Here is a 27814-nt window from a genome sequence, read left to right as displayed (position 1 = left end):
AATGGGGCACTGTTTAGCATGCATTTAAAGAAGTGTCCAAGTCAGAAGACGAGGAGGTGGTTTTAGATTTGACCCCCCCCCGAAAAATCTTAACACTTTCCCACTCGAGTTTTTTTTTTTTCTCTGAGGTGGACAAAACAGTTTCCATGATCAAAACTGCCCTTCTACTTCTGACAAGTCTAAGAGGTCTGTCAAAGTTTGTATGTACATCATTAGGTGATGTTGTCTTCATCGCATTAGTGATTCCCAAACTCCCTGGCTTGTAACGTTTAAACGTCCCCCTCCCTGGCCACTGTGTCAGGTCTTCTGGGGGGATGTTAAGACCAAAGTCAGAATGTCCTGAGTCTGCCCCAGACGTCTAACGTTCAAGCCATCGTAATTAGATGCCTGAACTACCTTAACTGGATCTTTTTGCTGTGGATGAGCGGTAGCTCTACTATGAGCCCCTCCCAAGTGACAGCACTCAGAACAATCTCTAATGGGCCCATTTCACTCAAGTTTTGCTGCACGCTAAAAGTGATGTCACATCCGGTAGTGCTAGCTGCGTTTTGGTATCATGTTGGCTGGTTGTGCAGTCCTCAGTTTTGTGTGTGATCATGTGACCATCATTTTAGAGGGAGATGTTGCAACAGTTTGAAAAGAGGTGATTTTCTGTGGAAAAAACCTTTTTGTCTGAGTGTTGACATCTGTTTGGGAAATACTGCAGGACTAGTACTCATGCCCTCAGCACTGGTATAAATGGTATGGAGCTATGGTGACATCACCGTTTGCGTGCAACACGACCAGTCCAGTGAGCATTGTGGGCTCTTTAGGGTGAATCTGGACTTCCCTTGGAGGAAGTTAATTTTTGCCATTGTATGCATAATCTTGGTGACTACCCACAGCCTGTGGCCATAATCCACAGTTTCTCCATGACGCTGGTGTCTTCACCACAACAGACTGGTACAGCCTCTCCTGCAGACACCAGTCTGTTCATCAATTTTCTGTCTTACTCTTTCCCCACTCATGAACACGACCCTGAGATACCCGAGCTCAACCTCGAGGAAGGAAGTTGTTCTGAACCCAGAGCGCACAATCTATCCGTTTCTGGCTCAGAACCATGGCCTCAGACTGTGTCCCACCTGCTTCTAAAGTTTGAATCTCTTGGTGAAGCTAACATGTAGTGGTGTGAAAAAGCTTTTGCCAAAGCTGGAATTTTTGGTATGTTGCAGATCACTGCTCTGCTGCATAACTGAAGCGGACTTGAGCTTCTGTGCACAATCTGACTGCTGGATGTTCTCCTTTAGGATTTTCTGATAGAGAGCAGAATTCATGGTTCCATCGATTACTACAAGTCATCCAGGTCCTGAAAGCAGCAAAACAGTCATAGTCTTCATGCTTCCAACACCATGTTTGACTGTTACGCTTGTATGAAGTGCTGTATTGGTTTTATGCCAGAAGTAACAGGATACTTTTTGACATTTCTTAGCCTACTTCACCTGCCAGACAGCTTCTATTTAAGCAGTTCCTAAATTTAACAAGTTGTATTTCCAGTAGTCTGAATACAGCTTAAGCAGACCCTTTCCCATCGAGAGATGATGACTGTGTAAAACATCCCAATTTTATTCTCCCCAAATTATTCAGAATGTCAGAATGGCCCAAGTTTACCATTTTCCTCCACAGTGTTTAATCTCTGGTCATTTGTAGCCTCGTAGGTAAATTTGCTAAACCAGCCAGTATTCTCTTCTCCTTAAATAAGCGAATGGTTTGTCCAGCATTTGGATCAATAAGGTACATGAATGCAAATGTTATATTTTCTACATGATTCTAACAAAATTGTATGGGCAGTGAATGGAGTACAGAGAAGGAATCAGTCAGTGACATTTTAACTCCATTAGCGTCCAAAAATGTGTGTTATGAGTTTGTAAACTACTGGTAAGCCCAGAAAATCCGTGATGGGGCTGTAGGTTTTGTACCACAGTTAAACTCTGTTCATAAAAAGCAGTGTTTAAAATATCAGATACCTGAATATCTGCTGACAAAGCTTTGTTGGAATATAGATCTTGTTTATCAGTGAACACTATGCTATCGAAACATTCAAGTTTTTGAGCAAATTTCTTTGTTTTTTCTTAGCTATGAAATGTATGCAGTGTGTGTAAATCTTTGCTCTAGTGTTTTCCCCTCTGTGTAATTTCCCTAGCTGAAGCTGTGTGCCTTTTCCCCCATGTAAAGTGTGCCGCAGCTTTAAATGCACCCAAACGATCATGCATGTGAGGAACTGGATGTGTGTGGCTAGCGCTTTCACACAGCAGTACACAGAGTTGAAGGAGAGAGGCGAGCTATGGTTTTATTTCCTCCTCTCTCATGGCTGGCAAAGGAGGAGGGGACAAGTGGGCGGAGGGAGCAAGAGGGGTGCGACCAATCGTCTGGTAGCAGCACTGTGCCTCGCTCACCCACATGCATGCTCTGACTTTATACTTTATCCTCGCTCTCTGCTCGCTCGCTCTCTGCTCAGCGTGTTCATGGCTTCATTGTGCTGTTTTGGTTACTCTCTGGTACAGTGTGCTCGTTTCGCCCTCTTGTTTTTTGCCTCTCTTTCTTGCTCTGCCTTTGGCATATTGCCGTGATCCCCGAACCATTTCAGCCCCGTCTGCACAAGAGCTGAGACCGGGTAAGAGAATGAGGAGCAGACAGACAAACCAAAAGGATCCAGAGAGAGTTACAGGAAGGAGGATGAATGTGGTTTAAATTTTGATGTCAGCTGAACTGCATTGCTCGGGGATGTTGGACAAACAGTTTTGAGGGATAGCTCAGTTGTAATCTGATTAGACAGGTTACTGCTGCTGCTCTGCAGTGGTTGATGCACTGAGAGGTAAACCGTGCATTCAAACTAAAAGAATAGCTGTGGATAATTTTGAGACGGCATGAATAGATTTCTCAACTCAACTGCAGCTACGCGAAGGGAGATGAAGGACAGCATTTGTCTATGCCAGTTACAACTTCACAGAAACAAGAATAATCATTTTACTGTTCTAACTGCCATTCATCACCAGTTTTATACTTCTGTTCTACTGCAGGGAGATAATGTCCCACATACTTGTGTAATTCATTTTTTCCTGCAATAGATACAATCTGCTCCTGACATGCAAATTATTCAAGCTACAGTTAAAAAAACAAAAACAAAACATTTCGCTTGGCAGCAACAGTATTAACGTACATCAGTACTACAATTTCTACTGCTATACTACTACTAGTAATTTGCCGTCTTACCTAAATGGAAGCTAGCAGTATTTTCCGTTTGCTGATTAAAAAGTCGGATGTAATTTCACAGAGCTGCTGTTGTGTGCATCTAGTGCAGTCTGTACTCTTCTATGAAAAGTATTCCAACATCCAGACTGGGTGTACTGTGGAAGTTCAATTTTCAGCTGTGTTCTGTTTCATTACTGTTACAGTGAGAATAGCAAAACATTAATGAGGGTATTTAGTCATTGAGGGTCACTGTAGTCACACAGAAGCGCACAAAGCGCTGCTCTTTGTTTTTCTTTTAGGTGAATATAGAAATGTTTTGGTGATGCTCATTAAGTTTAGGTTTTGCTCACTGCATTGAAATAATAGGAACTACAGTGAAGTCAATTTCCTATAAAGTAGGATCTTTTTTTATTTTTCTGAAAATCTAACCGCTGATTATGAAAGCTAATAATGAATAAAAATGTGCTTTATTTTAACTTTAATTAGTGCATAAATGATCTAATCAGACAACGTAAAATCATTTTGCAGTGTGTGATATGACTGTGATATTTGAGTTCTTGCAGTAACTGGTTTCACTTGGTCTACATTTTTGGACCAAACTGGTGTCGTATATATTCATGCTGAAAGTCTTCCTGTCTGTGTAAAAGCTTTGTTTCATATGGGTGTTTGTGTTGCCGGAGCTATTTAATGGTTTTATCCCGTTTAGTTATTATTTCTGTCAGCATACATGCAGAAATGGTGTTTTGTGCAAAGTATTTCGATTTCAAATATTTTTCTCTGTAAAAACAAACTGTACTGAGCCAACTATGAAAAGTTTAATTTCTACATGCACAATTCTATGATATGAACTGGTCTGTTTCCTGGCCCATGACTGCTTAAAATCTTCTGTAAGATTTTTGTTGTTTGTTTCTAAATTCAAATGTAACAAAAGGAAAGAAGCAGCATTAGCAGTGTTATCTGAGCAGTCTGGGCAATAGAAATGGTTACATGTGAGCTTAAGCCAAATTTAAAGATGTAAGAATGCATTTTCCTTTACTTTCTTATTTTGAAAGGCAAAAAAAAGAAACTTAGCTAACCACTGGTTCTTCATTTCTAAGTCTATAAAAGAGAGAAAAGACATTTCAACTTAAAGAACAATATTAATGTAGAATGTAATTACAAAGGTCCAAGCCAAAATAAGATGAGGAGAGGGTGTAAAAATGAAGGGATGAGGACAGTGGAGGCACGCGTGTAATGTAGGTGAAGGGGTAAATGAGGTCTGTCTCTTTAAGAAGACCCCCACCTACCCCCTCCACCCCATCATTCTGATTGTTTCTTCTCTCTGGTTCAAACCATCTGTCCTCTCCCTACATTAGTTGGTGCACACACATTGAAGGGGTGGGGGGAAGAAGGAGTGATCAAGAAAAGAAGACAATGAAAGTAGGAAAGGGAGGAGGGTTGTTGGGGCCAGGGGTCGGGTGTGCATGGTGGATGGGGCCCCTCATGTTTACGTGTGTGTGTGTGTGTGTGTGTGTGTGTGTGTGTGTGCGCATGTACGTGAGTCCTGCCTCACTTGCACACAGTTATGGCATTAAATAGGACAGATTTCCCCCCCCCATTCTTAGTCACTTGCTTTTTTCAGTTTTTCTAAAAAACTAAAACGTGCACATTTAAGCCCACACTTTGGTCGAACGGGTACTGAAGTTGTATGAACTGCACCTATTATTCCTCCAAAATGTTAGTGCTGTATATTGCATATGATTACAATTGTGCTATATTTATTAACAAAAAGGAAGAAAAGAGTAAAAACTATTTAAACCATTTCACAAAGATTTAGACCAATTGTGTGCAATAAAATCAATAAACTGAAAACGAAAACAGAAAAGAAAAGTCAAGTTAAATAGAGAGAATGCAGTGCTGCCACAAGATTGGTACATCTAGTCTGTAGTTGTTAAAAATGTCGTATTTATTCTCTTTGAATGATTTTACAGCACTGTAAAGAATTGCTTAAATTGTACTATGGCCCGTTATTGACTGACAATATTGTCAATGTGTTTTTTTTTAACCTTTTTCATTTTTATTTATTATATGACATATATATTTAGAAGCTGACTGCTTAGGCTGAAAAGCTAAAGCTAAGCTAAAACTTTACCAACTAGTAAAAACAAGCCACAAAACCAGTGCTAACCAAATATAATACATGCCTTTATTACAGATAACGCGTTTCTTTAGCAAAGCAGAAGCTTCCCTGCAAATATTGGCTAGCCAGGTTGCTAAAGCATTTGTTCTATACATCAAGTGGAAATCTGCAAATGAAGTTGGTGTTTCTCAGCTTTTGGTTAAATGTGGAAGCACTAAAATAATGTTTTACATGATGTAAGTCACTGTCATGTATTTTAAGCTGGTGTTTTCACCCCAATCATTTCAGGGTGTTACAAAGCTCAGTCAGCATTAACCCTGACAGCAGACACAGTTACACAAATAAAAATACAACACCACAGAGAACACAGTTCAAAAAATGCTGTAAAATTGCAAAAAATCCTACATGTTGGAATTGATTTAGAACATTTAAATACAAAAACTGGTTTAATTTTGTAATTTTGCATAAAACAATCGGAGCCACATTCGTTTTAAATAGGAACTGTGATTTCAAGGGGAGCTGCAGCATGAGATCAGCTATCTGCAAAGGCGAATGACCCTTTCGTGTATTTCTAACAGGTCAGAAATGGAAGTCTTCCTTCGTGCTTATGCAAGGAAACTGAACTGCATTGATTGCAGACATTTTCCTTCAGCTCCTCCACTTCCGCTTCTGTTTTCCGAGAACAACAGGCCTCTTGTATAAACAGTCAGACAAAGAGCACAAAGCTTCACTTAATCTCCCGACCAAAGTGGATTTTACGTAAAGCAACGAGTAGAAATCCATAACTTTACAGCACAGTTTGGATGCTTTTAGTTTTATAGAATACGTACATCAAACCTCTACAAGGAAAAAACTAAACTTAAAAAACCCCAAACCCTCGTCCTTCAATTAAAAATCTTAAAACATTTACCCAGCTGCTGTAAAATGAGGTGTTGAGAATGGTGACCTAATCTGAATCAAACTGCACACTCTTTCTTACTATTTCCCTAATTTTTTTTTATTTAAGTCAATGAATTTTTAATAGCTTTTTATGACCTTTTACAAACTTTAGCTCATCACCAACAAGCGACAAAAGCCCAGTTCCTAAAGAGGATGAAAACGCGTCTGTGTTTGCGTGCGTGTCTGTCAGATGGAGCCGAGGGAGCTGGGGCCCAACGCCGTTGCCCACTAGATCTGAATTCTTGAAATTTTTGTCATCAGTAATGAGAAAGAACGTGGCCATTAGGGACCCGACAGGACACACGTTTGTGGTCAGGAGGCATCAGCCTTGATGCAATTTGTCTTTATCTTTTGCTTTTTTGTGGGGGGCATTTTATTTCTTTAGGTTTGGGCAAATAGTCTCAAACATTATCACAACACAGCATTATATCCAGTGACACAACATAAGTGAAGCATCACGTTCAGTGTAACTAGCAAGTGCTCCAGCAGCGCTCGGTGGAGTCATTTATTTACATTTGGGTCGTACATCACCACCTACTAGCATCTCCTCCTTTGTAGCCGGGTTGTACTTTAATGTGTTTCTGCCTCTGGTGAAACGTGCTTGTTGCTTCCATCTTTAGGATCAGTTTTCCTACGCATTTTGCAAAATGCAGTGCTTCCTGGGAGGTGTTTGAAGTAGCTCCCTTTTAGGTACTAAATCGTCATCGGTGGCTGACATGAAGCTTTCAGACATGCCCAGGCTTTTCTCGCTGATCTGCACTAGGGAGCATAAAAGCACGCTGTTGCTATAGCAGCGATATCACTATCACACTTTTATATCATGAAAAAATGTATACCGGTACTATTTTGAATGATATGATATCCTTTCCTATGTGATGCAAATAACTGTATTAGAAAGACTGAAACAGTAAATTAGACCTGGTGTGTTTTAATTGGATCCCTGCTCATGCTGAAAGGGTTTAATTTCATTTATTTTTAGTCTAATTTGTCTAGAAAAGTTTGCTGCCACTCAAAGTGTTTTGGAAAGCAAAATAGTGATGTAGAAACTAATTTTTAAAAAACATACTAATGATATAAAACATTCAGTTAAATGGCAGATTTTTTTATTTTTAATTTTTTTTAAGTATCACAATTTCCACAATTCATAATTTAAGCAATGCATCTGTTAGATCCTGCAATTCCCATAATGCAGCTGAACAGAGTTGTCATTAAGAGGTCACAGAAGACATTTCACAGCTGTTTTCACGGGCTAGTAGTACTAGTATCAGCATGTCAAATAATCTCATTATGTAAAATGGGCTTTGCCTATTTAATAAATATATCTGTAAGAACACACATGAGAGTGAGTAGTTTAGAGTCTTGTGTCTGCAGACCCTCAAAAAATTCAGTGTATAAATATTAAAATGAGAATTTAAAATGTCAGGAAAGTGAAGAATATCTACTGATTAATAGTCAGAGGACTGGGGACAAATACATGCATTTAATAAGATTGTTGCTAAGTGTTAAACACTTCTCAGCGTCTTGTAGTGATGGGATTTCCCTTGGTGGTGTCAGTGGGGGAACCAATCAGAACATGTACACCACTTTTCCATAATGAAACTCGTGAGTTCCATAATTCAGGAATTATGTGATTTTGGGTTTTCTATTTTTTTTTTTCAACCTTTGATAGAAGACTAAACTTGATGTGTGGTCTGCTCTGTTTTTTTTTTTTCTTCTTCTTTTTAAATATTCTTTAGACATTTTGGCCTTTATTTGATAGTAGAGCAGTGAAGATGTGGAAAACAGGCAGCAAAGGGCCACAGGTCGTACATGAACCACTCTAGCCATGTGCAGTATAGTTGCCTGCTCACCCACTGAGCACCACGGAAGCACTGAGCTCCCATTGGTCTCCCCCTTTGTCTGGAACTAATTTAAGGATTCTTAACTTTTTAAAATTGAACATTAATTTGAAAGTGTTTTTTCTGCACTCCACTTTCTTGTATTTCCTCTTGCCACCAACCAGCCGCAGTAAGTGGGTGTCCTGCCCTGTGCCTCGTTCTGAGAGGGGCCTTTTCCTGTTAAAAGGGAGTTCTTCCTCTCCACTGTCACTAAGTGTTTGCTTGTCAGGGACCATGTGATTGGACTAATTCCTGGAATGTTGTAAGATGTTAAAGAGTTTCACTCTTTCTGCTTCTTCACTTGATTAACTTCTGTGTGAAATTGAGCATAATTTGCAAAAGTTGTTGAAATGCTCTCTTCGGATGAATGTTCGTGCCACATAAATGCGTTGCAGGCAACTCTTTTGCCTTTGATCAGCAAAATGCGTTGACGGGCTGCTCGCTCTATATTTAGACTCAGAACGATGGTTTTTAAATTTCAGTGTTTTGTTTTGTTTTAAGGTTTTTTTTTTTGCCTTTTAGCCTTTATTGGATAGAGACAGTGTGGATAGACAGGAAAACAAAGAGAGAGAGGGGGGAAGATGTGCAGCAAAGGGGTGGGTGGGACTCGAACCCGGGCCTACTCTGTCTATCAATACGACATATGGTCACCCACTGAGCTAAACTAGCAACCTTTTAATGTGACTCTGTCCAACATGGCTTCACTATGTCTGACTGTCTGCGACTTGAGTTTCCACTGCTGAGAATCTGCATGAGTGCTGGGTTCATCGCATTCAGAGTGAAAGGAATAAGGAGCAAGCAAAAGCAAAAGCCATTGTCCTTGGGAGAAGGATTGTTTTTTTTGTGTGTGTGTGTAAATCGTGATTCTGTGTCGAGGTTTACGACATATAAATTTATCCTAGGTATCCACCAATCAGCATCAGTGCAGAAATTCTGTATCAACAACTTTTTTGTTGACTAATATCAGCAAATGGGATGACACTAACCAATCTTTTGGCCAATAATGTGCATAAATAAATGGTTAAAGACATGATGAAGAGCTGAAAACCTTTTGTGCTTGACACACTGTTACTATGACATTTGTCTCTGCCACAAACGGGAATAAATGGCTGCAAAAGGAATAAAATATCACTATCACAGCTGCGATTGGCCAAACAGCTTAATGTCTGAATATCAGCCTTGGTGACTGATAACAGACCAAGACACAGTTCACGTGTTTGTAGTTATCATGCTAAATGTTAATAAATAGTGGTATGAAGAGGTGAGATACTTTGAAACTCTTATTAATCGAAGTAAAGGCTTATTGACGAATTATTAGTCTCAACCAAGGGTTTCACTGTCCTGCATCCTTTGTTTAGTTCTGTTTGGGAGTACTGGGAGTACTGGGAACCATCCTGGGAACCAGATGTGTTTTATTTGCTGTGGGAGAATCCTTCTGGATACAGCCTGAATGACTACTTGTACTACTATTTATCATTTAACTAAACTGTAGTACTCAGCTCAGCCAGTACTCAACTTTCCACAGACGTGGCTCCAAAGGTCCTCCAAAACTGACCCTGCAAGAGAAGCTGGTACTTCTGTGGGTTTAGGAACTCGGAGAAGTCAACATTTGGTCAAATCCACTAGTGTTTTCTGCAGCATTGCTCTAAACTGCAGCAGCAACTCGTGGCTGACAGTCAGGGCAAGTGGGAAGAGAGATTTTGAAGTAGTAGTAGTCCAGGCTTCATTGTCCAAAGGATGACGGTGGGATTTGTGATCATCACGCTTTTGATGTGTCAACACTGTGGCTTGAGCCCTGCTGTGGACACATAAAATGGGTGAACTTTTAACCCTGAGGGTTTCTGGACATCACTTTGTGGGAACTTGGGTATAAATGTTAGTTCAGTTTAAATGCATTGCCTCTGAATGAACGTTAAATGAACTGAAATACATAAAGCTTTTTCCTGAGCCACATTATAGATTTTGATTGCTTTCTGTCAACTTTCCTCTTCTTTCTCCTTTTAATCTGCCGTTCTCAGAGTTAAAATAGAAGCTATGCCTGCTGGTCACATGTCTGACACACAGGCATGCGGTGTGGCCGCGCACATGCATACGCACACTCGCGCACACATGAGCTGCAGAGGGAAGAAGGAGAAGGGCTGAGAGAGAAAGAAAGAGGAAACCCCTCCCCCAGCAATAAAAGTGTGCTATGCCTCTCTCCCTCCTCCCTTCACTGAAGTGGGTGTGTGCAAGTCTGGGGGTGTGCCATATCACATCCACTGCACTAGCTCACGTGGTGCTGAGGCATGTGTGTATGTGGAAGGAGGTGCCACGGTTGTATGCTGTGATGTTGGGTGAGAACCTTCGAGAAGATACTGTGAGAGTTTGAGGGGTTTGCACAGGTCAGAGTCGCTGCACAGTGTCGTCTGTTATTCTGAAACTAAATCAAGCAGGCCTCAGTTCCTCTGTCAGGGTGATGGAGAGTTGCCATGTTCATGGTCACTACGAGAGCGTATTTATTGGCTCTGCATTTCAGCAGCATGTGATGGTGAAGCTTAGGGAATGAGTCTCAGACGAGGTGTATGAGAGAGATGATCTTCATTGTGTTGGTAATGAGTTAGCAGGGAAACGGCTGGCAGGCTCAGACTGAGTGATGTGACGACAGCCACTGCCCCGGCTCCTGCCATAAACTTTACAGTATTATGATGATGAATGTTTACCATCTTCATGTCTTGGTTCTTGACTGGACTGGCTTTCATTTTGAAATTACCATTTTTGGAGGAGAAAAATGTTTTTTTTCTCCTCTTAAAATTATTTTTTAAATGAAAGAAATCTGTGATAATGTTATGGAAGATGTGTATCTATATTGTTAGTTATTTAATTAGTATTTTCCTGCATATTTATTCATTTTAAAATTGTTTTAAAAATCTCACATGTTGCTTTGTTATTTTTTTATTTTATTTTTGAGTACACTGCCCAATTAATGCAGCTGGGTTTTGTTGCATTTGCAACACGAATTTGTATTTTTACAAATCCTTTTCATTCACTTAAATCTGATGTAGCTGTTTGCTACAGATAAGGTTTGTATAAAATACAACATGAAGACAAGTGGTTTAAATAAAGTTGGAATGAAAGCTCCCCTCGTGTTTTACAATATTTTTAAAAAGTGTTTCATAGTGACGATTAGGTGTCACTCTGCAAAACATTGTGTGCGCAGCAATTTTTCCTTTTTCCCCACCGTGCTCGCTGAAGCTCTGTTTACAGTTTACTGTTTTACACCTGGATTTATGAAGCATGACTTAGTTTGTACACGAGAAACTTAATTACACATCTGAGCCTGGATAATATTTGCACACAAAGGGAGAGGTTATTTTGTTAAAACTGGGTGAAGAGTTTTTCTTTTATTTTTTGATTAAACTTTACTTGACTTAAATTGTGATAAAAGCAAAAAACAAAAATTCAAAACAAAATAAATATCATTAAAAACAGTTTTTATAATGTTGTTATGAGTTATTGTTATTTGTTATAATAATAATAATGATTATTATATTTATTAAAACAACAAGGGAGTTAAATTGAAAGCTTTGGTAACATTTAAATATTTAAATTCAGTACATGTAAAATGTTGTTAATTATCTGTCACATTACCAGTTTAAAAAATAAAGTTGAGCCTAAGGACTGAGCTTTGATGTTGTGGGAGTTTGAAAGATTTGTTTGCACTCTGAACTCTTAGTGTTGTCATGTTTGTCAGACACTTACTCCTAATCTGCTGAGCACCACAGTCACGTTTGGGTGAGCCATGCTGCATGGAAATGTTAACAGTGTGGGAACGCAAAACCAGGGATTTTATTCCTGTGAAAGTATGATAATGATGTGTTTTGTCATTACTATGTTTATTGCAGTACAGTTTGCAGTTGTAATATATTTATATTGATATTCTTTATTAGTTTTCTCCTTTTTCCTCCCTGAACTGCTCATTGGAGTGAGCACAGACCTAAAATTCTCATCTCAATATGAACTTAACTCCACGTTGTCAGTGTTTTGCTGGCTGTGCTATAGAAACTTGTTTCACTGAGGTCTGAACAGCAGAGCAGTGAGGAGCTCGGTGACTCACTCGGCCCTCTGCTGTTCAAAGCTGGAAACTCAAGGAATGAAATCCAAGGCGGTGAGACAGGACAAGTGTGTAGTTCGTGTTAGTGTATATAATATATATATGTATATAATATACACAATTTAAAAAATATATATATATATTGTGTGTGTGTGTGTGTGTGTGTGTGTGTGTGTGTGTGTGTGTGTGGGTGGGCGGTGAGCAGACGGGCCCCTTTTCTTGCTGCTTTTCTATAGGCTACTCTTGGCCCCACCCTGTTCCTCACAGATTCAAAACAAAGCAGAGGCTGACATCACTCTCTCTCTCTCTCTCTCTCTCTGTGTCTCTCTCTCAAGACAAAGCAGGAACTCCCCTCCCTTCTTACTCCTTCTCCCCCATTTTGTTTTTGAAGCGGGGAGAGGCAGAAGCTGGGCCCTCGTCCACTTTCTGTTTGCTGTCCACGAAATAAATCCTTACAAAAATGCAAAACTTGGTAACTTGTTGTTTCTGTCTCTCTAAAATATTAACATAAGAAGAGTCAGTTTTCTGAACATATGATGGCTGTGTTGCCTTTAAGGAACGAATAGGTGGAGTGTTTGTGTTTCATGTGTTTGAAGTCTTCCAGTTCTGGACCAGAATTATTGTCCTGACAAATATTCTTTAATGAACAGTAAGAAAAAGCTCTGTGTTCTTACCCAGACACAGTTGCACAAATGACTCGATAAAAGTCTGTTGAGAGAGTAAAACCTGGAAGCTTATTAAAGTTCCTAAATGCGCAGACGCACTCTTGTTTCATTATTTTATGACAGAAGATTGAAAAAACTGAATCCCAAACTGAATCCTGAAGCTCTGGCTTGACGGTGCTTTACCTTCACAGCTGAAACCAATGTAACAAATCAAACAATCATGTGTCGCTTTCACTCGTTTTTTCTGCACAATTTTTGACTGTACGTTTCCACAGTATAGAAAGCTGCTATGTTCAGAGTAAGTTGATGGCATTTTTCTTTAGTTCCCTGCTGACTGTGACAGGATGAATGGGCTGGACTCTGTATTTTTGTTGAGAGACATATTATGAAGAAAGAATCTGTCTGTTTATGAAATACTAAGACCTACTCTTCTAAAAGATTAACACAATTTTTCCTCAAAGTATTTAATTTTTTCCCTTCATATTCATGCGTCCCATTTTAAGCTTTCCCTGAAATTCCACCTTAAATATTTCTCAATTGTTTTTTTTAAATCATAAACAAATTGTTCACATTTGACAAGTTAAAATAAATATGTGAAGAGCAAAGTGAATCCTTAAATTCTAATATTAGATTTTGGTATTTGTTATCTCTGGTTCACAGACGTGTGCCCTAGTTTTAGACCTTTCAGTTTTTGCTTTAAAATAATGTAAACTTGGCTTTCTTTGGTACATCATCAGCTCATATTGTTTATTTTGTACAGGTGAGGGAATCCAACATGAACAAAAAAACCCGTACCTAAAACCAGTTTGTGAGTTGACATTAAAACTGTTTGTTTGCTGTTTGCAGGTGAAAAATAGGCAGGCCTTTTCTCTCATTTTGTTCTCTTCTCTGCAGGGAATCTTGATTATCCCTTTTTTCCTTCTGACTGTTTTGCATCACATTTGTTATAAAACATAAAGAAACTGGAAACATTTCACAGTAAAAATATTTCCCTGTTACTTTTTTTTTCAAGAAATAAAGCTACAAAAAATCAGAAAAATGTAGTAATTGGATTTAGATGGTAACATTCTTCTTGATTCTTTAACCAAGATTTTTGTTGGAGTTAAATGTCTTTAATTGGTCCAAGAACTGCTGTTCAGATCTTTCAATATTTTCCCGACCGTCTCCTGTCATTAAAATACATGTTATGAGCAACAGCCTGGCATTATCAAGTTAACATGGCGGTTCTCGATTGAGTTCAATTCCATTTCACTCATATATCACAACTACAGTCACCTTAAGGCGCTTTATATTGTAAAGTAAAGACCCTACAGTAACAGAAAACACTCGCCATGTTACAGTAATTTAATATTGTCATTTTATTGAGTTGTTCCTCGTGTTCAAATTAAACCCGAGAACGTGGCTCTACGTGACATTAAGCTGTTTTCAGCCGCATCACAGCTTTGTCGGTTGAGCTACGAAAAAAGAAAGAAAATGTAGAGATGCGGTCATACAGCGGCTCGTTCTTTTAAGTGTTAAACTCATTCAGGACCTTTTTAAAAAAACCTCTATAACCTTTACTCGGGTTGGAGTTTAATCGTTGCTGTCGGCTGCAAAAAGCAAACAGAAGCCGACACTTTTTGTTTCTCCAATCCTCGCGGCCACACAAACCCGCACAACAACCCCCAAACGTGTCTGCTATATCAGCCGCGAGCACTCGTGGCACACATTCTATAGAAGGCTGTTAGGGCCCCCCCCCCCCCTCCCTCGCGCCGCTGGAGTAACTTCAGAGTAGTTTTTAAGCACTTTGTGAATGGACATGCGCGTTCATGTCACCCCACTACACAGGCTGCGCGTGGAGGGGAAGCAGAGCGTTCGCGCGCGCTCACAGTGAATTCCTATGTTCAGGTGATTCAGACGAGATCAGTGTCTGCGCGCACTCCCGGCCTGCGTATTAGTTCCCGTAAACATTTCGTGGCGGACTTATCTCTGACAGTATGCGGAGACTGAGAGTAAGGCGCGCTCGCGGAGGGATGTGTTAAAGGGGTGAACCGTACTCTCTTGTTGGGAACACCACAGCCGTGTTTTAAATATTACTCAACTGTACAGCTTATAACAGGACTATGAATGAACTGTTATGGTGGTAGCTGAGAGATAAAACAGACGGCTCGTATGAAGAAGCCCACAACCCAACACATCGCCTGCCTGATCCCATGTTCATGTAATGGCGTATGTGGGCTCCTCGCCCTCCTCCTCTCATGGTGCTGTATGTGCTCGCCGCTGTCATGTGACTGCACATTCATTGTAGTAAATGGGCGTTGCCTGGTCAACATGGCCGATGACTGGTTCTCACATGTATGTAGTATATAGTATTGTGTGTGTGAGGGAGAGGAGGGAATACAAGGAAGGAATATGCTTTTCTATTGAAGCCGCAAACCTGGCTTTGTAACACCTGTGTTTATGCTGGATACCATTTTAGGGCGGACCGTAAAGCTCTCTAACTCGACAACAACGCCAACGTGTGTTTTGTCGCCACGTCGCGGGTTATCCGTGGACACTTTATTACAATCAGCATGAATGGGAATGGCGCACAAACATGTGACCTTACAATCTGAACATAAGGAGCACCTCGGTCACCGGCCTCGTCTCCCGTTTATCAATAGGTGACCGCTTTCTGATAAACTGTGCAGCAGTGTAACACGCGAGGAACTCTCCCTGATCCCGCATGTATCACTGCGCAGACTGCATTTCCTACTATAGGTTAACTCCACTGCTTTGCCGTGGGGCCGCAGTTCCTCCGCCTGGTGCAATGGTTACATGACACGGCTATAGGAACACAAAATGGCGAGAAGAGGAGGAGGGGCGGAGGCGCAGAGGGGAGAGCTGGTGGAGGTGCTGAAACACCAATAGCTCATATGATTATTATTAATAATATTATTTTAAATACAAAACCAAGGTTTAGACGAATGTTAAACGCAGGGATTATTTTAAGCGTAACGGGCTAACTCGTTTTCACAGAGGCTGAATCAGGCCTATATAAACGGCACACGTTGAATGTTAAATAATTAAAAAAGTCTGATCTGGTAAGTTTGTCCACGGTAACAATGTCACAGGCCTGACCCTGAGGTGGAAGCTGTGCCTACAGACCTACAATACAAACGGCCCACCTAAACAGCCAGGCGCAATTCCAACTTCTCAAAATGGAGACCCTCGCCTCTCCAAAATGGAGACCTACCACACGAGCAGCGGGCGGGGTCAGAGTGGCGAACAGAGCCTGAACTTTGACCCGTAGCCTACTGCTACACCTCCCCCCTTTTAACCTAAAGGAATTCCCAAACTGAGGCCAAATTTACAGCCACGTTAAATTCAAAGTTCTCACAGGCAGTGAATCAGCTGTTTTTCAGTTTTCTCTCTTTTATTCTGTTCTTGCCTCATGAGTATGTGAAAAATGTAAAACGGAATAAAGAAATAAAAGTAAGAAATAAATGGTATTATTAATTTTTTTGGTTAAAGGTTATTTTCAGTTTTCAGCAAAGTTTTTGTATATTAATTAACCAAAGTTAATAACTCTGTTATTATAAGTCGGGGATATTTATGAGTAACACACACATATTGTGCACCTTAGTGCCCTCGCATGTAGCTGTTGAACCGTCGGCTTCCTCCACAAAGCTCGCGCTGGACTTATATTTAAGTTGTGGAATTAGGTGTTGATGGACCAATGAGAGTGCTGCCGGTGAGGGAAACAGCCTTTCCCCTATAAATCCAGGCAAATCAAGAAATGGTGACCGTTATGTTCTCAGACCTGGACAGTTCTCCAGGTCTGCGTTTAATTTTGCACAATATTGTTTGTTTTTTATTTATTAGAAAAAAATGCTGAATTGGTATTTTACAGGAAGAGAAGTTCACAGATGTAACAGACTGGCTCAGACTGGATTCAGCTTCTGAAGCTTCAGCTATGCTGAAGATGGGGAGTGGTACTAATCGTGGGTTTGCTTACTTATTTGGAAAACAAAATCAGTAACTAACTTATTGTTTACACACAGTTAAACTGCCAGACATCATGAACCCACTGAGAGCATGCGGTTTTCTGCCTTCTGTAATTCCACGTGGATTTACTCTTTAGGAGATGTTCACTCCTTTTCTTTTACAGTTCTTTTCCACACCCGTGCATTAACACATATTTCCAGCTGGTAGGTGACGATCCTTTCCACTGACTGATGTGCTTCACTTGTCTCTTCTATCTAGCACGGACAGGCTACGGCTTTATTCTCCATACATTGCACCACCCCCCACCCACCCATTCTTTTCCTCCCTCTCCCCTATTCCCACCACCTCTTGCTCAGTTTCCTCCTTCCTCCTCAGGTTTGTACTGTCTATTTAAAGCTCTCATGCATCTAAAGTTACTTCTACTGAAACTGTCACTCCGGCCTGCAGCCCCGGGGAAAGGCTGTAAGGGGAAAACTCCAGGGCATGGAGGAAGGAGAAAAAAACAGAGATGTAGAAAGGAGTGGGAATACGTATGGAAGAAAAGGATGAGACACACCTGGGCCTGGTTTTCCACACCCACAGTGAGGCAAACGAGATTTACCGGAGAGCAGATTTTCATTCTACTGGCTTTGGCATATCGCTCGAAAAGTTCTGGAAAAATATGAAGGCTCTTCAAAAGGAAGCACCACTTGTTTGCTTAATAAAGACTGAAAATAGCCCACTGTGACTGTTTTCTCATTGCAGTCTGTGAGGTTATTGTGTTTAAGTGAATTTATGATGAACCAGATTTTTAAATTCAAAGGCCGATCCACCTTTTCTTTATCTCGCCTGACCATCGATGGTCATTCCGCGTCTATTTAACCTGCCAGCTCAGCGCTTTGAGGAACACTGTCTTTGAAGGGTAACTGGGCAGAGAGAGGGTGGTGTCCATCTAACTGACGGATGTACAGGTGGGACTGGACGATGGGTCTTTGGCCGGTGACAACGTGGGTGGGCAGATTGGGCCATGGTGTTTGGTTGCCATCATCCTCTCACTCCTCACTGTTAGCGATAAAATATTCATCCGCGATTTTAAGCCAGCCAGATAGCTCTTATAAAATATTAACCCCCTGCACTTCTGTGCCCTTGTGCCAGCAACCAGCTTTGCTTCTTGCTAGGGGATATTTGAGTGTTGTAAGGGTTTTGTAATGGAAGCAGGTAATGACTTCTCTCTACACAATGGTCTCAAATTGTGTTCATGGGCTTTGCCAATCAGTGGTTATACACACCTAGCCAAAAACTAAATTCAGTCACACATTAAAGAGATTTATTTTGTACAATAAGGCTACAGCTAGTTAGCTTAATTACAGCATATCTCTGTCTGGAAAAAGAGTCGCGCTTGTTTAGACCCACAAAAAAATAAATGTTCAGTTCTGTGAAAGTTAGCCACCGCGGTCGCTAATAATGAAAGGTACAATCAAAGCAGTGAGTGTTGTTATTGGCTAAATGAAGTGCAAAGATGTTCCAGTTTGTATAATTTAGCTGTTTTTATTTTAAACCATAATAATTTTCCAGGTTTTCGTTTCTGACTATTTCTCACATTCATTTCCTTTAACACTTTTGAAATTTTAAGATTTTTGATTATCATTTTAAGTTAGACTTGAAATAAAACTCATGCATTCATTTATTTAAAGGTTTAAATGTTAAAAAATGTAAATTAAAATGGCAAATAGAAAGATTCAGAAGCATTTCTTTTAGAGGAACTTTTGGCACTTGCGATCGCCATTTGGAAATTCCCAAAAAGAAAAAGTGGAATTGTTAGCTGCTGTTAAACCTAAAAATGTATGTTGTGTTTGTGCTAGAGAAGAGAACTGTGGCTGTTTGATGTCTCATCCAGATGACAGACATTTAAAGTTGTTTGTGAGCTGCAATTCAAAAGTGTTAAGGAAATTTCTTGTGGTGAAGTCAAACTTGCTAACCTTGTGGCCTGTGTGGCCATAGGTGTTAATGCAGTCACCTTTCTCACTCATTATGTGTTAACAGACCTCTCTGCACTGAATCATACTTGTTATTAATCTCTGGCTCTCTTCCACGGCATGTCTTTTATCCTGTCCCCCCCCCCCCCCCCCCCCCCCCCCCCCCGTGATTTGACAAAAAACCATTCTGAACGCCACACGCTGAAAATCTTCTGTCTTTGACCATGTATCCTTTCTTTTTACACTTAAGACTCTCCAAATATGTCTCATTAATATAAATGCTTATTCAGTAAGTAAAAATAGTAGCACTTGTCATCTGGGTTTTATTTGCTCTGCTGAAAGAGATGGCAGTGAAACCTGTCGAACATGTTTTTTGTGTCACTGAAAAGTCCCACTGGGAGCAGTAAAACACTGTTAAAACACATGCATGCACACGTCACAGCCCTGACTGTGGGTGACTTTACACTTTGTGGCTTCGAATGCTGCCATGTTAGATTGTGTGTGTTATTACATGTATGTGCGTTTTGTGCTACTCGACTGCTGGGGACAGTTTTCATTGATTTTTCAGCTCTGAGCCTCTTTCTTTCATAAATGAAATGAAAGGAAACACTGCTGCTTGCAGTGCCATTACACACAGCTTCTCTAAAGTTCATTAAGCATAACTAAAACCACTTGGATGATTTCTGATGTTAACAGGAAATGCTTTGCCTTATTCATAGAGGGTAAAACAATCAATAAAGTTATTCGTGGTTAACTCATGATCTGCAGTGCTGGGTGAACACTGTCCTTTGACTTCTAACAGCAAGCTAAATCTAACGCTAAAATTAAAACTAAAATAAAAAACCCAAACCTCTTAATATTCTGAAATGGAAATTTTGAAATACCCATTTCCAAATTTGTCGATTAAACTATAACAATGTATGAATGTTTCATTGTGGCACAAGAGTCTCCCTAAGCAAAACAAACTAAAAGTAGACTGAATTATTACAAAAATGCATTTTTGTTTAAGTAACGTTTTCCTCTTAAAACACTGACATTTTCATGTGTCTCATGAAGTGTGAGTGTAATGCTAGAAATACTACATGTATACGTCAGAGACTAAAAATGTGCCTTCAAGTGGTTTTAGAGATGTGAAATGTTGGCGAGGTCCTAGTTTGAAGAGGGAGAAGGCCCAGTCTCCTCTGCTGTCGTCTGCTTCTTGGTACCAGAAGTATCTGATCAGCTGACTGTAGCGATCTATTAGCAGTACGCCCAGTTAAGAGTTCAGAAAGGTAAGAGGGTCCCAATCTATTTAGTGAGTAAAGCAGTAGTAAAGATACTTTTGTGACGACTTGTTTCCCCTTTGTAGCCTTGTAACCAGCAGCATACTTCTCACATCATTAGTGAAGCTCTGAACAGGCGTTGGAACTACTTTGTATATAGCTGCCTTGATGGTGGACACGATGACATTTGGGGGACATAGAAGGATCCAAGGATCGTTATTGAGTTCCTGTTGTACTTTTTGCTGTGAAAGTGTAGGACGTCACGTTCACACCCACAGACCTGCCTCAGTGTGGTATTGGAGGCTAATCTGAAGCGCTCTGACCCTCGGCCTTTGACTCCCCCTCCTAGAGCAAAGACCTCTCCCCTCTCGTCCACCACCTCCTTGAGGACCTCACTTTTCATTTTTTTGGCTTCTTTCCTTTCTTCTTGTCTTTCTCTTTGCTCCATTGTCCTGCTGGGGACTGGAGCAGAGCTTGGATTTAATGCCTTCACAGCTGAGGGAACCTCATCACCTTCAGTTTTTATATTCAACCTTGAGCATTTTCAATCTGCATTGACAATGGGTTTCCATCTTTGTGCATCAACGCGGACTCGGAGGGGAACGTCTCAAAGCAGATTTCTTTCTTGTTTTGTTAATTTATGTTTATTTTAAGCTGTGCAGTTTGACACTTAAATTAGTCTTGTGCACTTAAAATTGCCTTTGCTTTGTTTTTTATGCATATATCTGTAGCTAACAACAGTCTAGTTCAGCATTATTGTTTTCACTACTTTGCCTAATGACAAAACATATATTATAAAAATAACATCTTAATTTTGTGAAGCAGCTGAACAGATATGTCAAAGGCAGGCAAACCCACATGTAAGTAAAAAAGGTGATACTTAAAACTGAAAAGATATAACAGATGAGCGATGTAGCACATAAGTAAATGTGAAGCATTTTCTTGTGCTGTCCATCCGCCCACCCATCCATCTTCTTTTCCCGCCCATTCTTAACTTGTTGCCATGGTTTCAGCCAATGGTGTAGGCTGTTGGTTGGCAGGTGGTGACGCCAGAGGTCAAACAGGTTCAGTGACCGTGGCCTGATGGGGGGTTGGGATATATTTGTCTGTGGGGGTGATGGGTTGGAATGACAACGGGAAGGATAATGAGGAGCTAATGTGTTGATAAAGTTGAACTTTGGTGTAGTCGGTGGTATTTAAACATGTAACATTTGGACAGGTCTGTCCAAAAAAAGTATTTATTTGGGCTGGAGATGGTGACGTAGCTGATAGCCAAGCACTCATCGAGGATCAAAAGGGTTTTTTCTTTCTTTTTTGGTGAGGTGGGGGGAATGGAGTATGGATGGAGGATGTCAGGTATTCTATATGTACAAAAGGCTATTCATCTGTGCTCCAGCCTCCTGGGGGGTTAGGCTGGCGTTTAGTATGGGGGTTGGCCGTTTAAAGCTATTGATGCTCAGTTGGGTGGGGTGCATGGTTCTTAAAGACGGTAAAGATAGAAGAATGATTGCCTAAAGGTTTTTGAGTTACTTAGCCAAATAAAATAACCATTCTAACATTAAAAGATGCCACTGGCATGATTCTTCAATATAAACGGCTTCATTAAAAGTGAAAGATGTAGCAGATAGAATAGTCTTGAGTAAGGATGAAAATGAGGCACCATCACAGAGAGGGAAGGTTCATGCCTGTGGAAATCTATCCACTGGTGAACTGGTTAAAGAAGAGATGTGGGCAGGAAAACCAGATCTGTTCACACATTTTTAAAAAAGCTGATACAAATGGGTTTATTAGAGGGGAAAAAATGTGTCGGACTATGGTTCTCTCATTGTGTGTGGGTGGTGTGGCAAGATCCTGGTTTACTACTCTTCAGCAACTAGAGCTCCAGTGTTTGCCTATGGCAGTTGGATGGGGTTATAATGTAATTGAGGAAGTATATATATACTGCAAGAAGGGAAAAAAACAGATCCTTTGCCAGTCACATTAGAATCAGAATCCATCATGCCAAGAACAAGCATGTTATCTAGGTTCAGAGAGATGGCAGTACAGATGGCAGAGTAATATCAGCACCTTATGGGCAACATGTCGAGGTGATATAGGACAGATCTATATGAGAAATGCAGAGAATTTCCCAACTGGCTACCTCAAGTCTGACATGTTCAGATAGAGACGATTTAAAAAGCTTTGTTTTGAAAATAGCATGTAGGTGAGTTTTAAATTGGCAGCGTCAATATTGAGTCATTGATGAAAAACTAAACAGTTGCAGAATGGAATTTCAAACCTTCACTGTAATTAGTATTTCAGTTAAATTACCATGTTTATTAGCTGCAAACTTGCTTTAATCACTGGAGATGGTGTTTCTTTAGTTTTACCAATGCTGTCTCGTCCTGGCATAATTTTCCACTGTTGTAAAATATCGTTGGCAGTAGTTTCAAAATACTTTGTTTGTCTTGTTGTGAAGCTCCATCAACTGATGTGTGGATGAGACACTGATGCAGACTTGGAATCATTTTGGCTGGCCTGTTATTCCTGGGAAGGTTCACCACTGTTCCAAGTTGTCTCTACTTGTGGATAGTGGCTATCATCATAGTTTGCTGGAGTTCCAAAGCCTTAGAAATGGCTTTGTTTCTCTGCTGTTTTTGGGTTTCTTTAAATGATAGAAAATCATTTAAGAGCTGTGCGTGCGCGCGTGCGTGTGTGTGTGTGTGCGTGTGCGTGCGTGCGTGCGTGTGTGTGTGTGTGTGCGTGTGCGTGCGTGCGTGTGTGTGCGTGTGTGTGCGTGCGCGTGTGTGTGTGTGTGCGTGTGCGTGCGTGCGTGTGTGTGTGTGTGTGTTTGTGTATTTTACCTCACTTTGGGTGCCACAAATATTGTGGACTGAACACTGTCGGTCAGTCTGTACACACCTCCATCCATTTTCTTAACCACTCAGCTGGTTTAGGCTCATTGGTGCAATAGGGTCCATGCCCTCTGTCGTAGGGCAGGAGGCAGGGTACATCCTGGACAGGTCGCCAGTCTGTTGTAGGTCACCACAGTGTTGTAGAGAAACCTAACTGTTCGCTGCTTGAACAGCAAATGTGCATCTTTAGATCTGTAGCTCACAGGGCTTGTTTCTAAGTGATATAAACTTCATCTGAACTAATAATAGCAAAGAAGGTTGGTTCACTGTTTTGGTTTAGTGTTGGACCAAAAGGCTATCGTGCTTTCATCACCTGTTTGTCACTCAGGACACGTTCTGGCTTCATTCAGTAGCTGCTTCTTCCTGTCACTCTCTTGTATCTCTGAGTTACACACACACACACACTCACACACACACACACACACACACACACACACACACACACACACACACCCTTCAAACATAAGCATTATTTCATTCTCTTGAAACTTTTAAATGCTTCTTTCTGTTTGCAAAGCGTTAATATTTCCTTAAATCCTCCTCTTCTTCTCTCCACAGAACCAGGAAACTCCAGATCAGAAACATTCCACCTCACCTGCAGTGGGAGGTTAGTTCCCATTTCCTTTATTTTTTTAAGGTTATAGCGTACAAATTTTATGGCTGAGACTTCAGATGGCCACATCACATTACAAATACCTTGCTTTCATATGTGTAAAGTGTTGCCCAGGTAAAAGTGAAACTGTGTGCAAAATGGCCACTACTTTCTCTCCCATCCAAGCCAGCTTGGCTGCGTTAAGCAGGGATTTTAGACAAAAGTGATGTTCAATCAATCAATCAATCAAGGCTTTATTCGCCACATGCAGGTTGCCCTGCAGTGAAATGGGACCCCCCCGACCTTACACACACAACACAGACATTACATGGGGATACAAGTCGGAGATCGGTAGCGTTACAGAAAAAACAATGTTCCAGGTGCTTTAACACAGGACAAGGAAAACCTGGAAAACCCAGGTCTGTCTGACAAAAAAAAATAAAATAAATAAAAATAATTGGTAGGTTCGATTCCCGACTGGGGCATCTGTATGAAGTAAGATTCCTAGGCTAGACTTCCCCCTGTGCTAACCAAGCCTACCTCAGACATGCCCGGATTAACAACGTCTGCGTCAGGTGACCCTGATGAGAAGTGGGCTACTGGAGCAAGACGGCATCGGTGGGAAAAAGACGAAAATAGGGCACTGTTGGAATGCTACATGAATAGGATGAGCTAGGCGAGTGGCTCCTGGAGATCCCAGGAACAACATCCAAGATCTCTGTGCAGAAGAGCGCAGTCGTAGGAACAGCTAAGATACTGTGCAGAACCCTCAGGCTCCCAGGCCTCTGGTAGAGACCCTAGCTTGAAGGATATATATGTGTATATATAATGCAAACAGAAATGGAATGGAAAGAAGAGCGCAGAAGGCACTTTTAGGGCAAAACTACAGACTTTTCTTCCCCTGTTAGGCTTTAAATCTGTTGATTCATCAAACATGACTGACTACAGAAGAATGGAATGTGGAAGGATCACTGTTCCCTACATTTGGTGTGTAGCTCTGTGCACTTTCATTGTTTTTGTGAGGGCGTGGCACACCCGTCTGCCTCTTCTGGCAAGCGAGCGCCTGTGGGAGTGGCTCCGTGTGTACATGTGCGTATGTGTGCGTGAATACGAGCCAGACTTCTGCCTTTGTCCACGTGAGGGCAACGTCTCAATGCAAAGCTGACTGAAACGTGCTTTAAATCAACCTTAATAAACATCCAGAATTTACAGGCGCGCATGATTTAACCTTAGAATCACAGTTTTTGGGGTCAGGCATTCACAACATCATCATCTATGTATGAATGTAAAATAATGAAAGTTCAGTAAATATGTTGGGTTTAATAGTTTGCTTTTAATACATTTAAGTTGAAAAATTTCAAAGAGAAAAAAGACAATCCAGCTTTTTCCTGGTAAATTTAGAGCTTTAAGTTTGTGTAAATATGTGAATGTCTGTCTTTGGGGTGGAGTTGGGGAATCATGATGACTCGTTTGCTTTTAAATCTCCTCAATTATTACTGGTGTGATCTCAGGTTATATTTACATGTTTAACATTTGTAGCTGATTGTCCAGCATCCTCATTTTATTTCTCTCTCAATCTTTTTCTGCTAAATTTGTCTTGATTTTTCACAGAAATTAAAACAAAGTCATTTCGTTGTCAAAGAGTGACCAGCTGAGTGGTGTAATTCTTCGTTTATTGTGTCTTTTGCTCCTGAGCTGACTCTTTAGGTGGTTTGATATAAGGTCAAGTCCAGGATGTTGGAATATTTCCTGCAGACCTGTCAACAAACACATAAATGATGAAATATCTTATTTAAGTGAATGCGTGTCAGTGTCTTATATTACTCTACACATATGTTTGTCAAATAATCATTTGTGCTAACAAAAAGATGTTTTTGAATTGAATGACATTGTCTAGGATTTCCTTAAAATGGTTTTGTGCTGGGATTTTATAGTGTTCCCTCCGTCTCTCCATCAGGTGCTGGATGGACTCTTGGGTCAGTGTGGAACCGTAGAAAACTGTGAACAAGGTGAGATCTCAATAAACTTGAAGCACATTTTATTTTAGTACTTGTTACTTATGGTTTTTCTCTCCCACATGTGTCATTATATAAAAATATAATATATATAAAATATATCTGGCAGTTAAATTGCCGACTTCTCCTTTTGCGCTATTGTTGGACAGCATGACGCTTTGCTGACACCTAGTGGCAGCACATTGGTAACTGCAGCTCAGCTGAGCGAGTTTGTGGTGAAAGTGAACCATCAAAAACCTTTTGGCAAAGAGGTTTCTGCAGCGTATTTGCAGGTTTGATTTGGCACAGTTCTTTGACCTGGCGTTAAATCAGAGTTTAGACTTTACAGTAGCTCCTAATCTCAAACCAATGATGTAAGGTAAATGTGTTCAACACTGCACCGTGGATTCACAAGATACTTTCGCTTGGTCCTCATCTTAAACCCGCTGGTTCAGTTACATTTATTTTATATTTTCACCATAAATTATTCAAATGAATAATTACTATTATCTTTTAAAGATTTTTACTAGAGCTCAGGGCGTTCCTATCAATGATCCAATGCTCAAAAGATATTTGATTAATTCAGATTGTCACATTTTACATGATAGCGTTCAGTGTTGTGGCATGAAAACCAGTGATTTGATCAAAGTGGTAGGTTATTGTTAATGATCACTTGATTATTGTAATTAATCAAGTCTTTGCTTCAATTGTTTAAAAAGTGGGCAAAGAGAAAAGCTTTTTTTTAATGATGATGATGTAGAAGTCCAGTTAACACCTTCCACACAGATTGAACCCCTGCATCATCACTTTTTGAATTCTCAAGCACACTACCAATATATTATTATTATTATTATTATTATTATTATTTATTACAAGCCATCAGTTCTCGGACATTAGTGAGAACAAGTAGATCTTGCAGGAACGTCACTGTTGAGGTACTCCATGGGACAGAAGTAGAAAATGCTGGCAGTATCATATAACCGACTGGCTAACTGTGGATATTAATCACTGATTCAATTTGAGCCTGGACCAGACAGCATGCTATTGATCCATAAACTTTAGAGTGTGCGGTGCATGGAAAAAGCACAGCAACTCTTTCTGCATTAGCTGTTGGTAACATATATTCTGATCTTCATCTACAGTACCTTACAGTTACAGCCATATTATGAAAACATTAACCTGTGTGTTAGTGATGCACAGTTTCACCTGTGCTCACTGCAGACACTTTTTTTGGATGCTTGTTATTTCCACGATTTAAGATGAGATACTCGAGTTATTCCAAAAGTTCAGAAATGACTGCGGGTGCCAGTATTCATGCTTTAGAAAGCATATCTAGGATTGAGTCATTCAGTTAGAGTACACAAAAAGGGTTCTGTCTTCATTTTGGTGTTTAGTTGTTTTTAAAGAGAAGCGTAACTCTCTGTGATGTGCTTTTTAAATGTAGTTGCAAAACATAAAGAACCTTCCTGTAGCTGTCAGATGAGCAGAGATGGTATATGACCGTGATGATTAAGGGGTGTTTTTTTTTCTATGTGTTACATGAGCTGGAGTAGTACATGAAGTGGATACTTTGTTCTATTCAATTCAGTTTTATTTATTTATACAGCACCAAAACACCACAACAGTTGTCTCAAGGTGCCCTATATTGTAAGGTAGACCCTACAATAATACATAATGAGAAAAACCCAACAATCATATGACCCCCTTTGAGCAAGCGCTTTGGCGACAGTAGGAAGGAAAAACTCCCTTTTAACAGGAAGAAACCTCCGGCAGAACCAGGCTCAGGGAGGGGCGGCCAGAGAGAGCCAGAGATTAATAACAAGTGTGATTCAGTGCAGAGAGGTCTATTAACACATAGTGAGTGAGAAAGGTGACTGAAGAAGAAATACTAAACCTATTGCAGCATAACTAAGGGAGGATTCAGGGTCACCTGGTCCAGCCCTAACTATATGCTTTAGCGAAAGGAAAGTTTTAAGTCTAATCTTAAAAGTAGAGATAGAGTCTGTCTCCTAAATCCAAACTGGAAGCTGGTTCCACAGAAGAGGGGCCTGAAAACTGAAGGCTCTGCCTCCCATTCTAATTTTAAATTCTCTAAAAGTAGCTGTAGATCAAAGCACATTTTCACAATTTGGGCTTTCGGTGTGTTTGAGTGTGCAGGCCACAGATTTTGTTAAACCCTGCCTCAGAGAGAAGACTCAGGATTGCTTAAGTAAACTTTCCAGCACCAGATGCT

At 40.4% G+C, this 27814-nt stretch overlaps 1 protein-coding gene across 1 annotated transcript in view; it reads left to right on the top strand.

The window, feature by feature from the left end:
* igf2bp1 (insulin-like growth factor 2 mRNA binding protein 1) overlaps window positions 1-27814 on the top strand; it is a 39432-nt gene that overhangs the window by 5924 nt on the left and 5694 nt on the right. Inside the window, exons 3-4 of the mRNA XM_063471115.1 lie at window positions 23554-23602; window positions 25545-25596. Of these exons, the coding sequence (XP_063327185.1) occupies window positions 23554-23602; window positions 25545-25596 (101 nt within the window). The remainder of the gene's footprint in view (window positions 1-23553; window positions 23603-25544; window positions 25597-27814) is intronic.

Source organism: Pelmatolapia mariae, linkage group LG4 (genome assembly GCF_036321145.2).
Source record: "Pelmatolapia mariae isolate MD_Pm_ZW linkage group LG4, Pm_UMD_F_2, whole genome shotgun sequence".
Taxonomy (NCBI): domain Eukaryota; kingdom Metazoa; phylum Chordata; class Actinopteri; order Cichliformes; family Cichlidae; genus Pelmatolapia; species Pelmatolapia mariae.
Note: the sequence above shows the minus strand (reverse complement) of the source record. Positions and strands in the feature narration are given on the sequence as shown.